We start from the raw sequence: 26,014 nt of genomic DNA on the forward strand, positions 1-26,014 counted from the left end.
ACCCCGTGGGAGGATCTGCGATGACTACGGGCGTGGACAGCTGGTAACACCATCCCGCCCAGTGTCCCAGGGCTTCCCCAGGCACGGAGGTGGCCCCGTCGACATTTCCCGTGAAGGGCGCTCCAGCAAGGCTGGCGCACGGGAGCTGAACCGCCAGGCGCCTCTTTGAAGATGCACCTCGGGCCTTGAAGGCAGGCTCAGCCTCCGCCCGGCTCGGCAGCCTCCCAGCCCCCGGCCGCTCTGGCACACGGAGGGCAGGAGGCAGCCATGGCACACGAGAGCGCCCAGCTCTGCGAACATCATGAAGGAAGAGGACCCAGACGGAGGGGGTGGTGCGGGCCGGCCACAGGAATGTCGTGGCAGGCGCCCAGCCCGCGGCTCAGACTCGGAAATGGGAGAAGCAGGACCTGCGCACCTGCAGCGTGGTGGGCGAGGGCCGCCGGGAGCGGCTGCTCTCCAGCAAAGGCCGCTGGGGAAGAGTCTCGTCTCGCGCAGCCTCCCACACTGAGATTCAGGTCACTCCCGGGCACCCTGACACTGTCTGTTCCATGCCTCTCAGTCCTACCAGGGCTGCGACACAAACACCATTCATCAGGACTGAGACACAGGAGCCCGCAGGACATGGTGGGGAAATGCACAGCTGGAGCCCGACTGCCTGGGTCCACACCCCCCCCCTCTCTTCTTACTACCTAGAAACACGTAGGCTCGGGCCTGACCTCACTGTGGTCCAGGTCCCACCTTTGTGACATGGTGGCAGCAGCTGCACTCACAGGGCTGTGCTGAGGACTGAGTGAGTTAAGGCCCAGCCCTGGCTCCTACCAAGTATATGCATGTGTGGCTGAACAGTGTGGCCGAGAACATGTGGCTGAGAACGTGTGGTCGAGCAGTGTGGTCAAGAACATGTGGCCGAGCAGTATGGCTGAGCAGTGTGGCCAAGCAGTGTGGCCGAGCATGTGTAGCTAAGCAGTGTGGCTGAGCAGTGTGGCCGAGAACATGTGGTCGAGCAGTGTGGCTGAGCAGTGTGGCTGAGCAGTGTGGCCAAGTATGTGTTGCTGAGCAGTGTGGCTGAGTAGTGTGGCCAAGCATGTGTGGCTGAGCAGTGTGGCTGAGCAGTGTGGCCAAGTATGTGTGGCTGAGCAGTGTGGCTGAGTAGTGTGGCCAAGCATGTGTGGCTGAGTAGTGTGGCCGAGCACATGTGGCCAAGCATGTGTGGCTGAGTAGTGTGGCCAAGCATGTGTGGCCAAGCATGTGTGGCCAAGCATGTGTGGCTGAGCAGTGTGGTCATGTCAGGGTCCAGCTCTGAGGAGCCTGAGCACATGCTTCTCTTTTACTGAAATCCCGGATGAAAGTATAGACAGCATCCCCAAGCTGGGGTGAGTCATGTCTTCACATGTTTCATTTTTCATGAAAAAAAAAAAAGGGTTAAACCCCAAAGATACAGTTGGCCTGCAGACGCTGCAGACAGGCCCTGGGCACAGCACCAAAGCAGGGTTGCTCGCCCCTCAAGCCAGCGTCCAGGGCTCCGGGCTCGGATGCTGAGACAGGTCTCTCTTCCCTCGGCCACATGCTGCTCCTGGGCTGCCCCGCCTTGGGGACCGACAGCCGAAACACACAGTGATGAGCAAAGACTGGACGCAGCCCTTAGGCTGGACCACAGACCAGCAGAAGGGCACGGCCTGTGACAAAACTGATGAGCATCAGCCTCTGTTCTACATGCTCCACCAGCCATTCACGGTGGGGTCTGTGCTCCCGTCCCCAGCCAAGAACAGCCACAGGACCTGTGTCAGGGCCCACGCCCAGACAGGAGCGGACGCGATATTGGAACCCAGGTCGGGCTGGCCCCGAGCCGCCTTCTCCAATCCTGCGTGAACCCCACCCGTGCAGCTGACAGAGAGGGGCCATTGGCCGGCAGAGCGGGCTGCCACGCGCCTGGTTAGGCAACAGGCCTTCGTCCCCACCGGAGCACCAGCACTTGACCCTCCCGGGGGTGACGGTCCTCTGCGGTGTGGCAGCCCCCCAGGTTCCCTGGCCTCCAAGCACCGCCGCTGGATCTCCCAGCCCAGCACCCAGGCCGCTGGAGGAGTCGGGCGGGGGAGGCGAGCCCGAGGGCACGGGGAGCTGAGGGCCACTGCGACCCGGTGCAGCTCGTACCTGTGGGATGCCGTACTGGTCGATGACCTGCCACGTGTACCAGTCTTCTTTCCGAGAGCTCTTCCGGAAGCGGAAGGTTGTGACAAAGGCGTACTCGTCGGGCAGGCCTTGGGGGAACACATCCCTGAGGGAGACACACAGACAGATGGGTGTGACCAGGCTCAGCAACGAGAGCTGCGGCTGCTCGGGTCCCCGAGTCCTGCCAACTGTGCCCCTGAGCGTGTCCACCTCTGTGCATGCCTGCACTGCCCGTCTGTCCATCAGGGCCTCAAGATGACCCTCGGGGGCCCCTCCTGTGGCCCCTCCATGGGCCTCAGCCCCCCGCCAGCCCCTCAGTCCCAGCAGCACTGCCCCTGACAAGAGCCATGATAAAGGCCACACCGCCACCCCCTGGGGCCAAAGGCAGCTGGGTGGCCGCCCTCGCCTCGCCCTGTCTGTTCCTGGACAGCAAGGCCCCCCTGCCAGGCCCTGTCCTGCCTGGTCCCCGCCCCTGCACCAGGACATCCTCCCATCTCCACAGAGCCTGAGGTGCCAGTGAGCATGGAGCCAGCCCCCATCGGGGGCATTCCCCAGCTCCCTGCAGTCCCCTCCAAATCCGGAAGGAAATAGTCTCTCGCCAGACAGTACGAAGAAGGCAGTCTGATCTCTGGCTGGGGGAGCCGGGCTCGGAGGGTGGACTCCGTGCGGCCCGCTGGTAGTGGCAGCCAGAGGCTCACCCCGGGAGCGGGGCCTGGCCCCAGAAAGCCCCTCTCCTTCAGCTGCAGACCTGGGGGAGGGAGCTGCCTGGGAACCCTGCAGCATTGGCTCCCCATCAGCCGTCTGGCCAGGGAGCCAGGAAGGGAAATGAGGGGGCGGCTGGGTTCCTGGTTCTCAGACTCGCAGACCCTCAGGGACCCTTCATCTGGCAGTCTGCTGCTCCCTGACTCTCCGCTCACAGATCTCAGCTGGGAGCTGGCCCCGGTGTTCAAAGGCATTGTCTGAGCTGAAATTTCACCCAGGACCACACCCGGCATGAGGAGCAGCGCCCATCCCGCAGTGCGTGGACCTCCTCAGGGTTCAGGGACGCCACGGTCACTGCCCTAGGACGCCGGCTCCCGCCCGAAAGACACCGGCTTCAGGCCGCAGACAGACTTCGCTACGCGCTCTGCTCCTTAGTTCACGCACGAGTCCAACTACGCTATTGTTTTTTCTACACACACTTTCGTGACATACATGCATGTGCGTATGCAGATGCGCGGAGGTGTTCGCCCGTTCAGCAGAGAGCGAGCAGTCCCTCCTCGGCACAGCCGGGCCTGACGCGGGCTCGAGACAGACCCCGCTCCCTCCTGGAGCTTGGGGGGGGCAGTCTCTAGACAACTAGTTGCCCCATTGCTCAGTGAGGGGCCCTCTGCCTGCTTCGTGGGGAGTGCACGTCGTGAGGAAGGAAGATGGGGAGGCCGGCCCCCGTCTGGGAGTCCAGGGACGGCGCCTCGACAGCATGACAGCCGGGCTGTCCTCCCAGGACGAGCTGTGTCCCGGGGGAGCCCGCGAATGAGGTGCGAGGTGGGAGCCTGCCGGGCTCCGGGACAGAGAGAAAGGCGCCAGACGAGGGCAAGCTGGGGACAGGCTGGGGGACAGGCTGGGGGACGGGCTGGGGGACAAACAGGTGGGAGGGGGCCCACTCACACACAGGCTTTCCAGCCCTTCAGCCTAAACACAGGGGGGAGCCAGAGTCGGGCACGGCTGCTCGCACGGAACCCAGGAGCCGTTACGCAGTAACTCGGACTGTTGCAGGCGCTCACCCCTGTCAGCCTCCCGCCCACTTGGGCCTTGGCAGCTGCGGCAGGGCTACGGGATGGAGGGCTCAGCGTGAAAGTCACGCGTGTTTTCTGAAGGCCTGTGTGCCTGGGGTGAGCAGGCGAGAACAGCGGCACCCTCCTGGCCTGGACCGAGCCGGGACACGTCTTTTTATCCCCCTCGCAGCAGCACGGCAGAGGACACTCAGGGGACAGCATGACCAGCCCTAGCACAGGGGCACCCCATGGCTCGTGCAGGGCCAGGCACCCAGGAAACACTGAAACGGGGTCTTCATGGCTGAAGCACCTGAGGGAACTGGGGTGCTCTGGCCCTGGCAGCCCCACCGTGCGCCCTCAGCCGCCTGTGTGCTGTCCCTGAGCTGAAGGAGGGCGCGGGCCTGGGTGAGTGACCGGCCGTCTGGGTGCTGTCCCTGAGCTGAAGGAGGCACCGGCCTGGGTGAGTGACCGGCCGCCTGTGTGCTGTCCCTGAGCTGAAGGAGGGCACGGGCCTGGGTGAGTGACCGGCCGTCTGGGTGCTGTCCCTGAGCTGAAGGAGGGCGTGGGCCTGGGTGAGTGACCGGCCGCCTGTGTGCTGTCCCTGAGCTGACGGAGGGCATGGGCCTGGGTGAGTGACCGGCCGCCTGGGTGCTGTCCCTGAGCTGAAGGAGGCACGGCCTGGGTGAGTGACCGGCCGCCTGGGTGCTGTCCCTGAGCTGAAGGAGGCACGGGCCTGGGTGAGTGACCGGCCGCCTGTGTGCTGTCCCTGAGCTGACGGAGGGCATGGGCCTGGGTGAGTGACCGGCCGCCTGGGTGCTGTCCCTGAGCTGAAGGAGGCACGGGCCTGGGTGAGTGACCGGCCGCCTGGGTGCTGTCCCTGAGCTGAAGGAGGCACGGGCCTGGGTGAGTGACCGGCCGCCTGTGCGGGGAGCTGTGCGGAGGACCAGGGAGCCCGCGGGGCAAGGTGACAGAGCGCTGAGGAGCGGGTTGGCTTCCCAGGTCAGTGCTGTTGCCTCGCCTCTGGGTGGCCTCCCTAGGCTCTGAGAAGGTGTGAACCCTGCTGGGCACTCAGGGTGTCCCCTGAAGGAGAGGCGACCACTCACTGGGTCTCTCAGTCCTCTGCAACCCAGGGGAAGAGGGGGGACCACTCCCTCGGTCCTCTGCACCCCAGGGAATAAGGGGGGGACCACTCACTCGGTCCTCTGCACCCCAGGGAATAAGGGGGGGACCACTCACTCGGTCCTCTGCACCACAGGGGAGGACCCCATCCGGACGTAGGAGCTCTGTACCCCATTCTCCCGTTTCCCCAAGATGTCCTCCACATTGAACAGGTCCATCAGGTCGAAACCTGTGCAAAGACAAGAGCTGGGGTGAGTTTGGAGGGAGGAGCACAAAGGAACAGCCCACCTGCTCTCTGCAAAGGCAGCCGGCCCACCTGCCCACCTGCCCCCGGCCGGGGGAGCGGCGGGGGCTTCAGCAGGGGCGATGCTCCCAGGCGAACAGCGGTGAGGAAGGAGGGGCCCAGCTCCCACTCCTGTCCCAGGAAACGAGGCAGAGACTGCTCATGCTGGGCTGCCCCATCCTGGACCAGTTGAGCCTGGCGTGGAAGGCGTCCTGGCTGGACGCTGTGCCTGGGCACAGGAAGCCCACGGGGCACATTCATTCACTTGAGTGGCTCTTTAGCATCACCTGGGGACAGGCGGCAGAAGGTGCTCTGCAGCCCTGGGCTCAGCACCTCCCAGAGGACCAGCTGACCAGAGGACCAGCTGGCGGAACTGACCGGCCCCTGCAGCCCAATGGAAAGAGCCCGAGCGCACTGCGCCCTGCGCCTGGAAGCGTCCCGGGGGCTGGGAGGCGGCGACTGGCCGAGGAGCCCCGGAGGCCCACAGTTCCAGGGTGGCATGGTATGGGCAGGGCACAGAGGCTGCCTAGGGCTCGGTTCTGTCCCAGAGAAAGGCAGGTGTGAGGCCAGGCTGTCCGGGGTCGGAAACTGTCCGTGCGGGCCTGCGGCACGGTCACTCGGGCCTTCCTCGTCCACGAGCAGGGACAGGGAAGCTAGCAGGCTTGCTGCCTCAAGGACGCGGAGGTCCCTGCGGCCCTCCCACCTGGTAGAAGTCTGCCTCGCCTGCCGGCGGCCTGGGACACGCTCCCCCACCCCGCGGTCACCGCCTGGAAGCGGAGAGTTGGAGGCTAGCGGTGGGCTCCAGAGACGCTGGCAGTTTGATTCAGGAGCCAGAGAGAGAGCCTGTCACTCAGACCCACCTGGGCCTCATCCTGTCCCTGCCCTTCGACTCTGCAGCTCCAGGACGCTGGTGCGCCCCTCCGCCCCTCAAACTCCCTTTCTCATCGCGGTAAGGGTAAGGGCCCTTCACAGGCGGCCGAGGCCGCGCACCAGGTCCAGCCCGCGGCTCCGCTGAGTGCTGGCTCTCATCCGTCCGGTGGGCACGTGCCCAGTGCCGCCCTGTGCCCGCAGGGGCCAGAACAGCAGAAAGCCTGCTCCGATTCACAGCTTCCTCCACCGTCCCTAGAAATCGCCACCTCACGCTGTTCCCCTCTAGCAGTTCTACGTGGGAGAATCGGAAACAAGAGAGTTTCATAAAAACCAACACAGGCTCTGCTCTCTGGGTTCAGTGAATGAAAAAGACTGGAACGTGACAAACTGCACAGTAATTAACTGGGTGGCGCGATGGGCACCCACAGAACAATCGATGCCTGAAGAAGACAAGGACCGGGAAGGAGAGTGAAAAGTGTCCCCGAGGTAGACGGACTTGGACGCAAGGCACCGAGAGACAGAGAGGCGACTGCAGGACACACGCTTTTCGAGGGGCAGCTCCCCGAGGTCCAAGTCCGTGGGTGCCCTGGCATCAGGGAGAGGGCAAGACCAGTCCCCCCGCTGCACCTGCCCCCCCCCTCGTCCTTCCAGGTCTGCGCTGGCGAAGCTGTGCCCGCCTCCCGGGGCATGACGGCCACTGCGGGGCTCGGGGTCTGCCGAGGTGAACCAGCTCATCTGTCCAGGGACTGCCCCCCACTGGGCGGTGTGAGGGATGGGGCCTGACTCTACTTTCCATCCATAGAAAGCCAGGAGCTTTTGTAGTTGTTCTTGTTGGTGGCACCGCTTGTGGAAAGAGCCAAGGAGAGGGGGAGGGAATTCATCAGACCCTGAGGGGCCTCCTACCTGGTTGAGGCCCCATTGGCTCACTCCAATCATGAGCAGGACACAATCCCAGCCCCACAGAGTTTAGTGTCTTATGGGAGAGACACACGCATGAGCAGGGTTAGTTCATGATACAGAGGAGGAATGGAGGAATGGCTGGGCTTGTGCAGGAGCACAGGAAATATTTTCCTTGTCAATCTGAGGGGCAATCAGGGAGGGCTTCCTGGAGGAGGCAAGGTTTGGCCTGAATTTGAAGAACATATAAAATCTGGGCAGACAGAGAAGGCCAAACGGCCTTACAAGGTGGCTGGGTATGCAGAGGTCACTGGACCCAAGTCAGTCAGGTTCTTTCTGGGAATCCTGTCTATTTCGGGATGTCAGGAGGGACACAGCGAGGGGGTTACTGGCTAAGAATGAGGTCAAGCTGGGTTCTGCCAGCCACGTGGGAGACTTTGAGTTTATTTCTGTAGGCAATGGGGCGCCATGGAAGGGCTTTCAAAGGCAATTGTGGCAGTGGGCAGGGAGGGTCCCAGACCAGGAGGACGTGGCTGGGTACGGTGGGGCTGGGAGGGGGGAGGAAGAAGCCACTGGACTGCCAACCATTAGGGCTACTGGTTGCCTGGATGTGGAAGCCCAGGTGGGGGGGGCCTCCAGGGAGCCTGTGGCCACACTCAGACCTGCTCTGTCCCGAGCACATCTTTGAGATGCCAACAGCTAACTCCCAGGAAAGCCATCGAAGTCTCTAGCTGCTGGGATGTGCAAGCTGGTTGTGAGAGCCAAGGGGGTCTTCAGAGTCGTCAGATCAGATCCACAGTCACTGAGTGGAGGAAGCGAGCCTCCGAGATGTCAGGGATAGAGCCCGGCCCTGGCTGGTGAGCAGCAGGGTGAGATCTCGGCCCGAGTGTCCTGTCTCCAACCCCCTGCTGTCTCGGGCCAGACGTGCCCTGACCTACCAGAGGCACTCAAGGAAACAAACGCCTGGAGGGGAGGTTTCGGAGAACTGCATTTTCTCCTCTGATTACCCCATTGCACTGCAACTGGAAAGCCTGAGGTTCCATCTGTCCATAACTCCAATTTCAGCAGGAGGAGTCCTGTCGGAGGTTTCTTCAGGGCTGGTGATAATTAGAGGCGGTGATGGATGCCACGGGCCCTCTGTGCTCTCGGAGCTGCACCAACAAGTTGTGTGCCCAGCATGCTCATGGATGCCCACCCGGCCCTGTGATGTATTCCTAGGAGCCTCGGAGCCCACGCAGTGGAGTACAGGGTCCCATTTCCATCCAGTCACCAAACAGACTTCAGTGGGAGCCTCCTCATATGCCAGGGACTAAAGAGTTTGTTCCCGGTTCTGCATATGCACATTCACTCTCACACACGCACACACACATACATGCTCTCACACACATGCATGCACATGCACACACATTCACACACACGCGCGCGTGCGCTCACACATGCACACATGTACACTTTCTCACATGCACACACTCTCACGTGCATGCACACGTGTACATGCTCTCACACATATGCATGCACACGCACACACATACTCACACATGCACACGCACGCACACACGCACGCACACACTCTGAATATTCCCAGCAAGAATTAGTTATTCGCATGTAGAAAAACGTCTGGGCTCTTCCGTCTGCAGAGCGGCAGGGCGTCCGTTCACTCATCCTGACGCAGACGCGGAGGGGGGTTCATGTCCTCACTCGTGTGTCCTGCCTTCCGTGGTCCGAGGTGAGCCCTGACTCTGCCACCCCCGTTTCCCCAAGTGTCAGCACATAGCATGTGGCCCGTGTGCTGAGGGTTAAGTGAGAAGCACACGCAAGCCCTCGGCACACGGGAAGTCACTGTCACAATCACTGCCGCTGGCGGCACTGTGGTGGCCGCCATTCCCCCCTGTGGACGTCCAGGCCGGGTCGTGAATTATTTAGGAGGCTGACGCTATGAAGGACCCAGCGCTCAGGAAGCCGAGTGCCGATACAGCAGCGAGGTGAGAATTTGATTTCGAGAGCTACCTCCCTGGAAGCTTCCCGGGGCGAAGCCGGGCAGACACATCCCTGCTCCGGGTTCATGAGCAGGAGATTTCCCAGAGCCAGAGCCGGCCGAGGATCGATCACCAAACAGCCAAGGAGGATGGCTGTGCCCAGCTGGGCAGAGTGACTCAGCCGTAAACACATTCACCTGAAGGTAATTGAGTTAACAGAGTGACCAGGCTGAGTCATTCCGGAGCTGGACAGAGGAGCCTGACAGTGGGGGAGACTCGCTGGGCACCGGCCACAGACCAGGCCCCAGAGAAGGAGACAGGAGCAGCGGCATCTCACTGGTCCCTCCAGAGTGCTCTGGTTTGGGGGTGATGACAGGGCAGTGGGGGCAGGGAAGGAAGCCGCTATAAGAGTGTGTTCCTCAGCTTCTGGCCCAAGGGTGACTGCATCTGGATTCAACTGGGGTACTGGGAAGTGGGCTCCCAGTGGACCTCAGAAGAGCCCCCCTAGGGCCGGTGGAGCGCGTGGTCTCTACTTCAATAGCCCCCATTCTAGAAACAGCCCTCGGCACGAACATCTGCTACATCCATGTCCTCAGTAGCAGCCCTGAGCACGCAGGTCTCGGATGGGGCAGGGGACTGGCGGCGTCTGCAAAGGCCTTGGTCCTGATCCCACGGCCCACGGCCTCGGAGGGCAGGCTGACCCTCAGCGCTGCACACGGGCTAGAGCTGGCCCCCAGACATGGTGGGACGGAGAGGGGCACCTGGCCCAGTGGGCACTGGTGAGGAGAACAGGGCTGCTGTTTCTGAGCTCAGGCACCTAAAGTGCTTTGCAGAATGCCAGGGAGGCCACCTGAGCCATGCCCGCCTGTCCCCCATGGGACCCGTAGAGACGGCCTGGAGGAGCGGCTTCGGGCACGTGACCCTTTGTCCTCGCACGCGGAGTCGCTCCTATATTTACAGCTGACTCAGCCCCACGCGCTCCTCCGTTCTCGGCTCGCCCTGCCTATCATCTTACTCACTCACCGGCTCTGCGCCCACTCATTCGTGCTGATGCAGACAGACCGAGCTCACTGCCTCCTGAGGGAGGGTCACCAGCGCCCCGGCGAAGGCGAGCCTGTCCTGGCGGCCGGCGGTCGGTCGGGGGGCTGCCACCCGCGCAGTGCAGGCCACCTGCCGGGTCTGAGGTTAAGGCAGGCACGGGACAGGACGGCGAGGCCACCCTGGTCGGACCAGGGCCACGCTCGGGTGCAGCAAGGCGAGCGTGGGCTGCGTCTCTCTTACCTGTGATCTCCTTGGTCCCGCCGTTGGTGTGCTTAAAGCGATCCCCTTCCACGCGGACGCTGGGGCAGAGCACGTCTGAGCGAACAGGAGCAAACAGAGAGGCATGAGCAAATGCAAATGTGACCCACAGTTACTCTGTGGGACCTGCCCTCACACGGTTCCCTCCGCCCTACCCCCACCCACCTCCAGCCTGCAGGAGGCCCAGGAGCCGATGCAGATTCGGACAGGGCCTTGTCCCTACCCAGGCGGAGCTCAGAGTGTCCGCGCGAGAGGGAGCCAGACACCAAACCTCATGATCCCAGTGTGATAAGAAAAGAGCACGGTTGCACACCGGCCAGTGTGGCCCAGTCGGTTGAGTGTTGTCCCATGTACCGAAAGGTCACTGGTCGGTTCGATTCCTGGTCAGGGCACATGCCCAGGTTTCTGGTTCAACGGGAGGCAACCGATCAATGTATCTCTCTCACACCGATGTCTCTCTCTACCCTCACTCTTCCTCTCTCTTTAAAACCAATAAAAACTTTTTTAAAGGCACAGTTGCTGGGGGACTCAGGGCTCAGAACCACACCCAGCCCAGCATGTGGAGGTCAGGACGGCTCCCGGGAAGGTGACGCTGGAGGAGCCTCTGGAAGGGGCATAGACGCAGCCAGACAGAGACACTGGCTGAGGAAACCACACCAGTAAAGACATAAACTTACAGGTGAACATCCAGGCCAGTGGCATGTCCATGGAACGGGCCCTAGGTGCCAGGGGCCAGCCAGAAAGGGTCTCATGCCACCCTGCGGAGCTTCAGGTACAATCCCAGAAGGAGGCAGACCGCCCAGTCATACGAAGGCAACAGGGTAAGTCTTTCAGTAAAAAATACTTCATTCTAGGATAGTACATAAGTGCCTAAACTTCCTCATGATTCCTCACGTAAAGGGAAAAAACTGGAAGGAAAACATACTCGTAGTTGCCCCCAAAATCCCAGACAGAGCACTGACTTTGAACTTGAAAGGCCCAGGTCCCCTACTCTCTAGTGAGCGTCTGTGACACAGGCTTGCCCCAGGGCTGCTTGGAGGGTGGGGCTAGACCACGCCCCCTTGACACCTGGCAGCTAGTGTGGACTCCGCCCATGAAGCAACTTGGTGGCACACATTGTCCCTAGAACCACATGTCATAGGCACATCCGCCACCCTGTCGGCTCCTCGCACCATGGCCTCTTCGCGTAAACGTCCCAGTGCAGGGCAGGTTTGGGGCCCCCCTGCCAGTCAGCAGCGAGGGGAATGCCTGGGCTCGGTCCTGATTTAGGAGGAGCTATTTTAAATGTTTATCCTAAAAGGCACCGGGAGGTCTGACAAGCCCCATGGAAGAGGTTATTTGGGAACCAGCACGGCGCTGTCTGTCTAGGACCAAATGCGAGCGAGGGCTCCGGCACCGCGCAATATTTAGACAGCCCCGCCCAGGACAGCAGCAGCTGCGGGGTGACAGGCCATTGCTTTAACTTTGGCGGCGGGCCAGAGTGACTGGCTGGGGACAGTGCGTCATCTGAAATGAGTTGACTCACAGGTCCTAGCCTTGGGGAGGAGCGAACCCCTGGAGGCTGCAGCTGGAGCGCAGGGCAGGCAACGCCACCCAGTCTGGTCTCTGCAACTGTCCCCAGGGAGGGCCCGATACCCGAACCCTAACGGGCAAGGACAGTCTGAAGACCCTGAACACAGAAAAGATTGAGACCCTTTCCAAAGGTGTTAGAACTTGCCTGCACTGCTTTCGGGAACCGGACTCCCCACACCAGCTGCCAAACCCCTTTTGGGTTAACACTAGCCTCGTAGAAGCTTAAGGGGCGATTTTTAGCCGACTTCCTTAAGTCAGGACAAATGGCTCCCAAAATACCCCCTCCAGCCAGCTCCCCAGGGATGGGGAGGGGGGACCCGGGGTTCACCTGCTTGGCAGGGAGGGAGAGTTAGCACCCGAAGTCCCTCGGAGCCCGTAACTACCCCTTTGGCCAAGATATTTCCGTGTCTTGGATAATGATCTATTTATTTCTGCTGGAGCACATGTATTCAGACCCAAATATTTATAGAGCTCCGATAAGCTCCAGGCTCTGAGGTGGTTCTGAGGACACACAACAGGGACAACAGATAAGTCACAGGCCTTCAGGGCACTCGTGGGCTGACTGTGGTGCGGACTCAGAACCTGCGAACGCGAGAAAACCTAGACGTTCCAGGACACCTCGCATCCCTGGCTTCACAGCTCCTCCCTCTCGACCTCCGAGAGCCTTCCTAGCCTTGCGCCCCCACCAGGGCCCTGCTCCCAGTCCCCGCTCTGGGTGAGGAGCCCCCCCCCCATGTCCCAGAGCTGGTGGTGCCATGTTGAAGGCACCGGTGCACCTGCTTGTCTCCCCAGCAGGTGGGAGTCTGCAGATTGGCTGGTGCTCAGTCAGCTCTATCTACACTGCCCTCCAGGTGCGGACAGGTCTTGAGTTCATGCAGAACGGAAATGACCAGTGACACCTGAGCTGAGAAGTCAACGCCGAACAATGGCCTGGACCACCTTCCAGGCATGGGCTTCGTCACGACGTCGGTGAGCCAGTGAGGAGAGCTCGCCAGCCCCTGGGCCCCTGCTGGGGGGGGGGGCAGGCACCCCGAGAGCCTGGCCCTGCTTCCCAGCATCTTCCTGGCTAAAAGAACGTCACTTCTGTTCAGAATGGCAGAGTGCTCAGCCCAAGGAGCAAAGCTACAGCGGGTTGGTCTAAGCCATGGATGGTTACTCTGGTCCCCATCTTTCCAGCCTCCCTTGCAGCTAGGGACGAACATGTGACCCAGTTCTGGACAAGGAAACAAATCACAGGAGTTTGCTTAAAAATCTTTGGCTTTTCCTGGTACAAAGGGACAGACAGGTAGATGGTTTAGCCAAATTATTTCCCCTTCTTCCTCCTTTGAATGTAGGATGTAACATGGGGGGGGGGGCTGTCTAGGAGAACCGAGGAGAGGTCTCCAAATCCCTGGCCTAGGTGAAAAGCACAGGAAAAAGCTAACTCGATTGTCTAAGCCACTGCTGTCGGGTGTTCTTCATTCGTGGCTGAGTGTGTTGCACACTCACAGGCATCTTCCGAGCTGCACCGATGAGCCAGGCTAAAGGATCTGTTGCCTGAGGATGATTAACGAGGGTGGTGAGAACAGGCCTGTTATTCTCCTGGAACTAAGGACGGGGGTACATTCTGAGGAATCGAAACCTTGTGTGTGCGGTTCTCTACCGGGGAGTCAGCTGAGTTTCCTCCTTGAAAATGTGGGCACCAGAAAGGACACGCCGGTCGCTTCATCTGTTGCCACCCACGGACATTCATTCTCCCTTGGTCTCGGGATAAGGAGAGCACCCTAGACTTCTGGGGAGAAAGGGGGCTCCCCTCCCCCCGCACGGGCTCTGCTTCACCGGCAGCCCTCAAAGGAGGCCGGCTCCGGCGGGCCAGGTCTGCCGCCCCAAGGGGACGCACCAGGACAGTTTCTCAGGACACTCTTCAGCTCGTCCTCCGGTGGCAAAGGGGGCGCATCTGCGAGTTCAGGGAGGAGGGCTTGCAGGGTGGTGTCCGGTGTCCTTCCGCTTTGCGCTGACACACCCACCACCGCCTGGGAGCACACAGCTGGCCGGGCCCTGGCTCTCAGCCGAGGGCGTCGCCAGCTGGGAAAAGAGGGTGCCGGCAACTATTGCACCCCTACTGCATGCCGTCACCCAGCTGGGGACATTATTCACAACGACCGTTCTAGGAGGTCCCTTTGTTCCCATTACACAGATGTAAAAACTGAGGCTGAGCAACTCATGAGATTGGAGTGTCTGAATTTAAGCACAGGTCTACCTGCCTCTAGAACTGGGGGTAGACAGAGGCCCTAGTCCAGGAGAGGGGCAGGGCTGGGGAGGCAGGGAGCGGAGCCTGGGCTTGGGGAGCAGGGAGAGGAACCAGTGCTGGCCCATCCATCACCTCCCAGCACAGGCGAGATGATGGCAGTCCAAGTGGGCGGGGAAGCGGCGGAGGAGGGAAGAGATGAATCAGCCAGCAGCAGGTGCGGGGCACAGCTCCGCGCGGCTCCAAGGCCAGCCAGGAAATGGTCCCCACATTCCCGCTGTGCAGAGGCAGCAGACACGGCGCTGGCCGGGCCCCGGGGACGGCATGAATAACGTTACGGTCCTAGGGCTCCTGGGGACGAGTGCCGCCAGTCCGGGCACTCGCCTGCCCTGCGGGGGACGGAGTCACTGTGACCAGCAGGCAGACCTGCGGAGGGCCGGCTCTGCGCCATGGACACATTCGCACACCCACTGGGGTCCTGGCTACAGCCTCGCGGGCAGGTGCTGCGGCTACAGAAGCGGAGAGAAAGGCACAGAGACGGCAGGAAGGTGCTGGAGGCCACGCACCAGTGAATGACCCGTCAGCCAGCGTGTCTGCCAGGCTCTCCACCCCTGCCCGTCGGCGAGGCTGCCTGTCTGCAAGGCCTGCTGGGATAGCCAGCCTGCTGGCGCCTCCTGCAGGGCCCTGCTGCCTCTGAGCGGCCCTGGCTCGGAGAAGGGGCTGCTCCCTGAGCCGGCAGCATTCAGTGCCCTCGAGTCCGGTGCCCACCTACCTGCAGCCGGGGCCTCCCAGGGTGGGCAGACTGCAAACACAGCCTGCCCGCCACTGGCACTGAGCCCAGAACAGGGCCCTTCTCTCTCACCACAGCCACTGAGTGTCTCAGCCCAGCCCCAAGCTCCTCCCGCTCCCAGCTAAGCCTGGGCCCAGAAGTTCCTCCAGGGGACGGGCCCACGGGCCAGTAGGTGTCACCAGAGACTGTGAGGACCTCCTCTAGGAAGGGCTCCTGCCTTTGGTTGGAGAGTTGCCAGCGCACGGGGTTTAAGGTCCTGAGAGCAGATGAGATTGATCAGAGACAGAGAGAGAGGGGCCACCAGTGTTAGAATGTTCTGGAGACGGACAGGAAGTGCCAAGGTGGGAGGCTGGGGAGACGGGAGGAGAGGGCAGAGAGGGGTCTGGGGGCCTCCGGAAGGAGCGTTTCGGGCAGCGGGGAGCACACGTAGACAAGGCAGCGCACACCCCGGATTAGACACGGGTGTGGGGATCCTGGTGCCCCGAGTGGGGCGGCAGTGCCAGCGGCTGTCAGACCAGACTCTCCCCACCTTTGGTTTCAGAGGTGGGTCTGAGCGCCCGTCCACGCACCTTTAGCAACGAGGGCCAGGAGAACACGCCTCCTCCCAACGCGCCCGCATGGTCCTTTCCTGTACAAACGTCTCCCTCCGCGTGACGTTCACAACTAGGCTCACCCAGAAGGTAGAAAGATGCTAAGGACTGTTTCAAAGCTGGGGTTCCAAGCAGGGGTGTGGACTGAGCGTCACTGGTTTATCTTGGAAACAACCAGCTCATGATTCCAAGGGCTCAGCCATGTGGAAGATGCCTCCAGAGATTTCCGTGGGGGTGGCACCTTGCACCTCTGGCAGCGAGCACATCACATTCTGTGCCCTCCAACTCCGAGCAGGGACCTCAGGAGAGAGCGCCGACTGCAGGATTGGTGACTCGTCCCCGGTAACAGCACCCACGTGCTGGGACCCAGCATCCAAGCCCCGTTTGTCTGACTCCCGGCCTCCAAGCTTGGCCTTCCAGCAGGCTGCTGTGTGGATAGCGGGGTGCGGGGGTGGGGGTGCAAGACCAGTGTGGGGTTAACAACCCATCTGCAGAACAAGGGTGTTCCGGGGACCCCAAGAACCCCTTCAATAAGCAGAACTGGTGAGACTGTCACATGACAAACGAGGGGCAGGAACCAGCGACCAGCATGGGGACTCACAGGCCCGGGGAGGGGGTTGGGGGAGGCGCTCTCGGGACGGGACACCCGTGTTCTGTGGGGAAGGTGCTGTCGGGCCACACTGAGGGATGGAGAAGCAGGACACGAGGAACTACCCTGAGTGTCACCCTCTGCCCCAGGATTGCAGGCTGCAGGCTGGAAAGGCCCCAGAGCAGAGGGCGAAGGCCCCGCCCTCCGGAAGCCCAGCCAGTGGATTCCATTGGGTTCTCCCAACGCCTGGGGGGGGGGGGGGTGGGGGCTATTTCCAGTTTACAGAGCAACAAATAGAGAGAGACCGCGGAGGGCTGACAAGACTTTCTCTGGCCCCTGGCGGGGTGCCTTCTGCAGCCAGGAGGAGGAGGGAAGGAAGGTGAAGGGGCCGCACCCCCGTGGCCACGCTAACCCTAGCTGACTCTCTGGCCCAGACAGGACGGGCTGAAAAAGCCCAGAGACGTCCCCGGGGGCGGGGGCGTTCCTGCCTCCTCCAGCAGTGGCTTCTCGGGGCAGATGGACAAACGAGATAAGGTGCTATGTATTTTTTTCTAGCCCGTAGCCACATTCTCTCCATTAACATATGGCTTGGGACCAGACCTCTCCGTATCCAGGCTCGGGGTCATGTCCCCAGAATCAGAGTGCCCCTGACTAAGGCAGACCACAGGGACAGGACGGCCAGAGCCCCGGAGAGGGCAGGGGTCGGCTCAGCCCCCTAACGCCTCGTCGAGCAGACGGGAGGCCAGCAGCCCCCTCGCTGGTCCTGGCCCTGGGCGGAGCCTGGCCGGCGGGCTCCTCATTTGCTCTCCTCTCCCCAGGGCCGTGGAGGTGGGTCCTGGGTGGGGCCCTGGCTGCATTCCTGCGGGGCCTCGGTGGGCTGGTGGCAATCACAGCCTGAGGTCAGTGAGGAACGCCGGGCCCTCTCTCTCCTTCCCCAGGCAAATGCAGCTGGTAGGGGCAGGGCTGTAACTGGAGCAGGGGCTGAGGCCGGGGGGGCTGGGAGGTGCACCCCCTTGGGAGGCGTGTGGGAGAGTTCTTCCCCAGGGCACCCACCTGGCCCATCTGCCTCTGTCTCAGAGGATCTGCAGCCAGAGGGGGCAGCCCGGGTGAGCATGAGGAGGGAGGGTCCCCTGCGCTGTGCCCCTCCCTGGCTGTGGGCCCCTGCCTGCAGCCTGGGCCCTGCTGCCCTGACCGGCCTCATCCCTGGCGGGGGTGGCTGCCGGGGTCAAGCTTACCCTTCAGCTGCAAGCAGACCGCGAGCCAGCTACCAGCCTCCCCGAGCCTTGGGCTCCCCATGAGAGCTGCTCCGGGCTGGGCTCCCATCCAGCCCTCTGCCCACATTTCCTGACTCCCAGCCCCCCCCCCCCATGCTCCAGACACTTCGCTGCCTTGACCTCCTGGTGGGCTCCACCCAGCTGTGTCCCCTCGGGCGCAGGGCCCCCGGCCCACCGTCTAGTCCTCATCCCAGGTGACCACTGGGACCTTGCAGGACCCCAGGAGTGAGCGTCTCCTGGAACTGGGTGCCGCCGGGCCTTGCCTCGTCCCGCCCTGCTCCTCTGGGTCTCCAGCGCCGTCTTTGAACCTCCTACGTGCCTGACCCCGAAACCACTGAACACACAGGGTGCTGCAAACAAGGACGTCTCCTCCGCTCACGCTCCCGCGGTCCCAGGAACCAGCTGTGGGCCGCTTCCCTCGCCTCCCCGCGCCCTTCCCCCAGGTGCACCCCTCCGGGAGCCTCCCTGGTCCCCACGCCTCGCCCTGGGCACCGCCGTCCCCACTGCCCACACCCAGTGCACTGTCTCCACGGGAGCAGGGCAAGCGGCCGGCCCATTTCACAGACGAGGACCTGGGCACCGCCGTCCCTCACTGCCCACACCCAGTACACTGTCTCCACGGGAGCAGGGCAAGCGGCCGGCCAATTTCACAGACGAGGACCTGGGCACCGCCGTCCTCACTGCCCACACCCAGTGCACTGTCTCCACGGGAGCAGGGCAAGCGGCCGGCCAATTTCACAGACGAGGACCTGGGCACCGCCGTCCTCACTGCCCACACCCAGTGCACTGTCTCCACGGGAGCAGGGCAAGCGGCCGGCCCATTTCACAGACGAGGACCTGGGCACCGCCGTCCCCACTGCCCACACCCAGTGCACTGTCTCCACGGGAGCAGGGCAAGCGGCCGGCCCATTTCACAGACGAGGACCTGGGCACCGCCGTCCCCACTGCCCACACCCAGTACACTGTCTCCACGGGAGCAGGGCAAGCGACCGGCCCATTTCACAGACGAGGACCTGGGCACCGCCGTCCCTCACTGCCCACACCCAGTACACTGTCTCCACGGGAGCAGGGCAAGCGGCCGGCCAATTTCACAGACGAGGACCTGGGCACCGCCGTCCTCACTGCCCACACCCAGTGCACTGTCTCCACGGGAGCAGGGCAAGCGGCCGGCCCATTTCACAGACGAGGAAACCAAGCACAGAAGTCAGTCCAGTAGCAAGCCAAGGGGTGACGATGGCAAACACGTGACTTCAAACCCAGGCCCGTCGCCTGACCTCCAGCACTGACACGATGGCAGGGACTCGGGGTTAACAGGGAAGGGAAGAGGAGCTCTGGAGCCCAGACTTCAGCGTGTCCTCACCGCAGGCTGGCTGGCCCCCTCCTTTCTCACTTCCCTTCCGGTAGAGGTCCCTAAAGTCCTTCGTGGCCGCCCACCGACACACATCTTTTTGAGATGGTGCCTCACAGGGCCCTGGCCAGGCCCTGTCGCCTACCTGGTGATAATGGCCCATGCTGACTGCACTGGGGTCACCTGCCCAGCCAGGTGCCAATCAGATGCCTCGTCACCGCCCCCCCACCCCCGAGTGTGGACTCTGGTGTCAAATTCTCACAAAGTGAGGAGGAGGGGAGGAGGGATTTGGGGTCGGAGGGAAGGAAGCTGCCGGAGAAACGCCTGTGGAGTGGATGCCAGGGAAGCCAAGACTCTCCCTGCCCGGCTCCCCCAGGGCAGCCCACAGGGCACTGAGCACAGAGACCCCTACCCACTCCTTAGAGCTGGTTGTGAGACTGTAAAGAACCTCTATCAAAACAAACGAACGAATCATACCCTCTACGTGTCTGTTAGAACCGTAAGCAAACCGGCTGGTCAGATTTCCAGAAAGTGGGCGTAGGGACTTCCCGCGTGCAGACACTCAGCCGCAAGGCCACACTGTGCCCAGCGTCTGCGTGGCGGCGGCTCCGTGAGGGGCAGAAGGAAGGGGGCGGGTCACCAGCGTGCATGTGCGGACATGCAGGTGGCATCTGAGTGGGCATGTGTCTGTGTCCCTGTGTGCTTGAGCGTACACACGTGGCTGTGTTTGTAGTGCAGCTGTGTGTCTGCGCATGTGTTTGGGTGGGGACAACCTCAGAGAAACCAGGGTCTCTAATTAGAAGGACAAAGGCAGACACGTTTTACAGTTAAACGCGTCCCTAGGACACGCCGCTCTGACAGCTGTACCCTCAGCCTGCCAGTACGTGTGCGGCCGGAAGCACCGTGATGGTCAGCCACGTTTCTTAGAAAGCCCTGGAGACTATGTGACCCCCGAGTCCCACGAGTCCCCTGACAGTGAGGAACGGGTTCAGCTGGGCCAAGGCGGGGGATGCTCAGACAGGCAGAACGCCCCGCATTTAATGACAGGAGGCATATTTCTGGAGACACCAGTTATGCATAGATGTCTGTATATGTATATACATTCTTTTTGCAAGTACCAATTTAGGGGTGGCCACGACTGTTGGTCCCCTTATCCACTCAAAGCTGGAGCCACCATATAAAATGCACAGTCCAATCCCACGGGCTGGAACGCTGGGCAGGACAGATCCCAGCAGCAAAGTGGCCGAGTCGCACGTGGACTCGGAAACACGGGTCCCTGCTCCTTCCAGTCCAGGGCACACACGCTCAGGGGGTGAGATGGGGCCACGCTCCCCAGCCCCGCGGAGGCGAGAGGCAGACCCTCCTGTAAGCTACGTGGGTCCTACAGTCCTGGGTGCAGACATGCAGACAGAAGTCAGGCAGGGACACGCGCCCAGGGCTCCCCGGGGTCATCCCCTGGCTAGGGCCTGGCTGGCAAAGCCTTCATGATGTAAACAAATTAAAAGTAAATTATGGGTGGTTTTTAGTGTTTCCTCAGTTTCAGTCATTTTTTTTTCTAATAAAATTTCTCAACACATAATCAGAATTAAGCACCCCAATTATAATTTCCAGGGGTGACCTCGACCATGCAAGTTTTGCCAGGAAGAACTCCCAGTGACCTTGCGGTGAAGGGTGGGGCCTGGCCTAAACTGCTCCCTGAGGCTGACGTGGTCCCCAGGGCCAAGCCACGGACACCCACGTGGTGCTCCAAACCCGCGGCCGATGGTGCCCATCCCTCCCGGCCCGGGGTCCACCCAGGGCCCCAGCTGGGAGGGGCACCTGAGGCCAGGCAGTCTCAGATGTGTGTGGGGGGGTGCATGTGTATGGGGACATGTGAGTTTGTTTATATGTTATGTGTGTGTGGTGTGTGAGGTGTGTGTAGTGTGTTTGTGGCGTGTGTGCGCCCTGAGTTGACTGTTGTGTCTCTGGGCCAGGCCGAGGGCCATGAGGTCAAAGTCCGGAGTGCGGGCAGGAAGGACACTGTGCTCACTGGGGATGGGGACATGACACCGCAGGGCTCTGCCCCTTGGACGACCACAAGAGCCAGGTTCACAGGGACTCTGGGCCCAAACAAATTGCCAGGCTAGACATGCCACCTGAACCTGCCAGCAGCTGGCCCAGGGTCCTTCCCTTGGGTGTAACCCAGGGTCTTCCAGGGTGCAGATTACTGTGGGGTGGGGTGCGGTGGATGGTGCTTCTGTCTGAGGAAGACTGTGGTTGACCCCTCGGCCCGCCTCCTTCTAGCGTGTGAACCTGGGAAAGCTGACCCACAGAATCCAGCCTCATGTCCGCCTCCTGGAATGGGGACAGTCACACCTCCTCAGGACTGTCAGCTGCTGCCCCTCGCCCTCAGCACGGCCCCCAGCACGGCCTCTGTGCCCTGAGCAGGCAGTGTCCACGCCTGCCCCAGGCCCTTTGCTTTCGCTGTTGCCTCCACCTGGAACTCTGGGCCCCTAAGTCTTGGCCTTCCCATACCTCCTGGCCTAGACACTGTCGCGTGGCCCTGCTTTGTCTTCTTCAAAGCACTTATCACTACTGGGACTTACTTACCCCCATATTCCATTATCGATCCTCCTTCCTTTCTGGGAAACCTCACTCTAACAGTGGGATCACAGGTGTCTCCAGGATGAGTCCCAGGCCCCAGTACAATGTTGAGGGGTCACGGTGGGTCAACGGACACGTGTTGACATAAACCCGGTCATATATGTAAAGATCCTTAACACACCGCTGTGGCGAGGCGGATGCCGCCGGTTTCCAGGACGCGAATAGGTCGTTTCTTACTGAACGCGTTTCACAGAAAGAAAGCAGAGAACACGCTTTCGAGGGAGCCCAATACTCCCTCCGTGAGAAGGCGCAGTGGTCTGTCCCTGGCCGCAGCGGGAACCGGGGGTGACTGAACAGCAGTGCCCGCCCCGGGCCCATGCCCGTCTCCTTGCAGCGGCATCTGCGAGGAGGGGCTGCCCCACGCGGAGGAGCTGAGGCCGAGGCCTGCACGGAGTCAAACGCGGAACCGGGGTGCATGTGCCCAGCTTCCCAGGGAGAACTGCAGGGCCATAAATTATCCTCCCCCACACAGAAGGCACATTCTGCACCGCTGTCCCTCTCCCTGTCATCGTGGCAAGTGCCGTGCCGGCAGCAGAGCCCCTCCCAGACCGTGCGGTAGCTGGTCGTGACCACAGCAGCAGCAGAGACGGAGGAGACGGAGCCCCAGAAGCCTGGGGGAGGCCCCTTCCTGGCCCTCATCCACGCTGACGTCTCAGCCCAATTGTCTAAGAGCCAAGAGCCAGGGTCCAGGGAAGCGTCCCCTGTCCGTGGGAGAGGGGAGAGAGGACCACCGTCGTGTCCTCTAAATAGAAGTAGGCGGAGGCCCCGGTGGCGGGCATTCCACAGGCTCGCTGAGGCGGCCGACACGCTATATAAAGTTGTTCTGTGGCCACGACAGAGCCCGGGGGTGGAGGAAGCTCTTAATTACAGCCGACGTTCTGGGGCTGGGCCCGTCCGCCCCACGTGCTGCAGGAAGCCAGGCTGAGGTTGCGTCCCCTGGGAACCTTGTCAGGCCACCGAGGGGCAGGCCCTGATGCCGTGACCCTGAGCTGCTTCCCTGGACGAGCCCCAGGCTGGAGGGACAGTGAGCCGCGCCCAGAGCAGGCCCTGGGGGGCTCTGGGAGAGGCCATCTCTGATAACATGGGCTGGTTATGGCTGCTGCTGCTGTTACTCTGCTCATACGTTTGCAGATATGTTTTTATTTGTTTATTTATAACACAGGGACAAAGATTTCTTCACATACACGAGCCTCATTCAACACACAGCCATGTCGCCGTGGACGAGCCAGGCCGTGGGAGGCGCGGTCGGTTCAGTGATGGATTTGGGATGGGACTGGAGAAAGGCAGCCAGACAGGACGCGCCCCAGCGGTGGGCTCTGACCTGAAGAAGGAGGTGAACACCTGCTGCCCTGGGACCTGGACAGGCCATTCGTCCCCGGGCCCCATCAGCGCGGACAGGACAGGGAGACTGGACCACAGTCAGGGGACCGCGTGATGTCAGCACCGGGGTGTGTGACGATGTCCCCTCACGATCGTACCCCCTGAACCTGGGGTCACACAGCTCAGGGGAAAGTCCTGCATCTGCACCCTGCCACCGTAGGGACGACTGCAACCACTGTCACCTCACTGATGGTCACTGGTAGCCACTGGGTGTTGCACGCATCGACCCGATGACGGCTGTACGCACAGGGACACTCAGGACTGTGGGGAGGGTAGCGAGGAGAACTGCCTGGGGGCAGGCGGGCAGCTGGACCCCCACGGCGGCTCTGGGCCGTGGGAATGAGGCATCTTGAGGTCCTGGGCAGCAGAAGGACAGAGCAGGTCCACGGTGGCCCAGGAGCGTTCAGACAAACAGGCTTCTGCCGTGACCTCACCTAGGAGGTGCTGCCAACCCCAGCCTCGCACCCGTTCCTCTGTCGTCCTGCCTCTGCCCACCTGGCCCCTCGCCGCTGGGCTCCCAGAGCCGCCCTCCCTCCCTGTGCACCGGGCCGGACGCGAAGCACGGGGTCCGGGTCAACAGGACCTGCGTTCACGCTGCCGGCATCAGCCTCACAGACGGGGAGGGAGAAGGAGGAGGAGGAGGAGGGAGGCCTCCCGGGTGAGCCTCACATGAAATGTTGTTTTCTAGCAGCCACGGAAAAAGCCAAACAGCCCTGGCGGGTTGCTCAGCGGTTAGTGTCAGCCGAGCACTGAAGGGTCTCGGGCTCAATTCCCAGCCAAGGGCACGTACTTTGGCTGCGGGTTCAATTCTGGCCTGGCTTGGGGTCGTGCAGGAGGCAACCAATTGCTGTGTCTCTCTCACATCCACGTTTCTCCCCCCTCCCCCTCCCTCCTTCCACTCTGCCTAAAAATCACTGGAAAAATATCCGCGGGTGAGAATTAACCAAAAAAAAAAAAAAAAGTCCAAAGAATCCAGTGAGATTAATGTTACAAATATATTGTATTTAACCTTGAATTTCCCCAAATTATCATGTAAATATGTAAGCAATATAAACATATTCATGAAATGCTTTGCTCTCTTTTTCCTACTAAATCTACAAATTGCTACCCCCATGTTCATAGCAGCACTATGTACAATAGCTAAGATCTGGAAACAGCCCAAGTGTCCATCAGTAGACGAATGGATAACAAAGCAGTGGTACATATACACAATGGAGTACTATGCAGCTGTAAGAAAGAAAGATCTCTTATCCTTTGAGACGACATGGAGGGACTTGGAAAGTATTGTCCTAAGTGAAACAAGCCAAACAGAGAAAGACAAATACCACATGATCTCACTTAATTGTGAAATATAATGAACATAACAGTCTGAGGAATAGGGTAGTCCCAGAAACATGGAAGTAGGGTACAGACTGACAACCGATAGAAGAGGGGGTGGGGGGGGAGGGAGGAGAAAAACCACAGAACTTATATGCATGTACGCATAACCAACGGACATGGACAACAAAGCCGGGGACAGGGTGGGGGGATGGGGAGGAGGGTGTCAATGGAGTAAAAAAGGAGAAACATCTGTAACAAAAATAACATTAAAAATAAAATAATAAAATAAAAATAAATCTACAAACTTCAGTGCGTGTGCTGCTCTCGGCCTGGATCGGCCCCCAGACCGCCAGGGGCCCCACGTGTTGGCCCGCAGGGCACAGAGCAGTGGCTTCCTGTGCGCAGGTGTCAATGGTGACACCCCTCACAGGGCTGGGTGAGAGGGTGCGAAGTGGTGAAATGCCGTCACGGTTTGCCACTCAGCCAGCCGCTGACCCTTAGTCCCGGTCACCTCGGAGTCCGCTGAGGTCCGTTGCCTCTGCGTTTGTCCCGCCCCAGGACAATCCCGCCTGTCCCAGCCAGCCTGCCTCTAGACCCTCGCCAGCCTCCACACTCTGACCATTTGTCTGCTCACCAAAATATGCACGCGGTAAAGCTGTTACTGTTGGCGGTAGTTTCAGATTTGCTGCCCATCTCTGCTCTTGGCATTGGGAAGAGGAGACCGTTGCACACGTCCTATGAGCACTTGGCAGCAGCACCCGCAGAATTAGTCTCCAGGTCACTGCCTTGGTTCCCTTCCCCCTCTATTGAGGCCGCTCCTCCTACACACCCAGCTCTGCTCCAGGCCCCGGCACCACAAGGAACAGACTTGGCCTCATGAAGATGATAGGCCTGAGGGAAGACAGGCCCTAGGCAGAGAAACCCTTACGGTTAATAGTGCTCTTCTCTGCTCCTGTCCCGGTGCCCAGGAAGACAGGAGCTTCCTGAGGACAAAAACGTCAGATCCATCACTGCATCCCGGGTACAGGGCATGGGACCCAGCACGGAGCCCCTCACGGTGTGGTGGCTGATTGAATGAACGGACGGATTGGATGGAATTGAATGAATTCATGATTGAGCTGTTGAAGACTGATGACTGGATGGATGGATGGATGGATGGATGGGTTGGTGGGTGGATGGGCGGATGGGCGGGTGGGCGGGTGGGTGGGTGGGTGGATGGATGGGTGGGTGGGTGGGTGGGTGGGTGGGTGGGTGGATGGATGGATGGATGGGTGGATGGGTGGATGGATGAATGAATGAATGAATGAATGATGAATGGATGGAGTGGATCCAACGACCGCTACAATGTACAGCTCTCACAGGAATGAATGCGTAGTTTGGAGCGAACTGAATAATGGCTACACCAAAACCCGTGCTGTTAGTCTGTAACTTTGCAGATCACTCACGGGAAGCCCCTGTTCAGGGTCGCTCCTGTTTGGGCCGTGGAGTCGCCCTTAGGTCTGTCCTGCGTGCGGCAGGATTGCTAGTTCTCCGGTTCCTATGCCACCTCCCGAGTCGACCCGAGCGCACGCTATTCCGCCTTGCTGTGCTCTGCTCCTGACTGAGGCAATCGTAGGGGACTCTGTTCCATCTGTCACCAGAACAGAGCGGGCCCTCCTCAGCGTACAGCTGTATTTACCAAACGGATTCCCTGCAGACGCCGGAGCATGAATCCCACACGTCTCCAGGCACTTGGAGGAGGCTGGCTAGAGCGAAACGCGGGTTTCTGTCATGACGCCGTGGTGGACACGGGCTGGCCTGCATCGGTTTCCCTTTCTGTTGGTTACGACCCCCCAGTTTTCCTCCAGCGGCCGGACTCCTTTCCTTGGGGGAGTGGGGGAGTATCTAACTCAGCTCCCAAAGGCCAGACCGGTC

The 26,014-nt window shown here is 61.0% G+C and overlaps 1 protein-coding gene across 1 annotated transcript in view; it reads right to left on the reverse strand.

The window, feature by feature from the left end:
- COL22A1 (collagen type XXII alpha 1 chain) overlaps nt 1–26,014 on the reverse strand; it is a 162,382-nt gene that overhangs the window by 129,899 nt on the left and 6,469 nt on the right. Inside the window, exons 3-5 of the mRNA XM_036264164.1 lie at nt 10,350–10,424; nt 5,160–5,271; nt 2,152–2,275 (exon numbers count right to left, since the gene is read on the reverse strand). Coding sequence (XP_036120057.1) covers nt 2,152–2,275; nt 5,160–5,271; nt 10,350–10,424 — 311 coding nt within the window. The remainder of the gene's footprint in view (nt 1–2,151; nt 2,276–5,159; nt 5,272–10,349; nt 10,425–26,014) is intronic.

This window comes from Molossus molossus, unplaced genomic scaffold (genome assembly GCF_014108415.1).
Source record: "Molossus molossus isolate mMolMol1 unplaced genomic scaffold, mMolMol1.p scaffold_m16_p_16, whole genome shotgun sequence".
Lineage (NCBI taxonomy): Eukaryota > Metazoa > Chordata > Mammalia > Chiroptera > Molossidae > Molossus > Molossus molossus.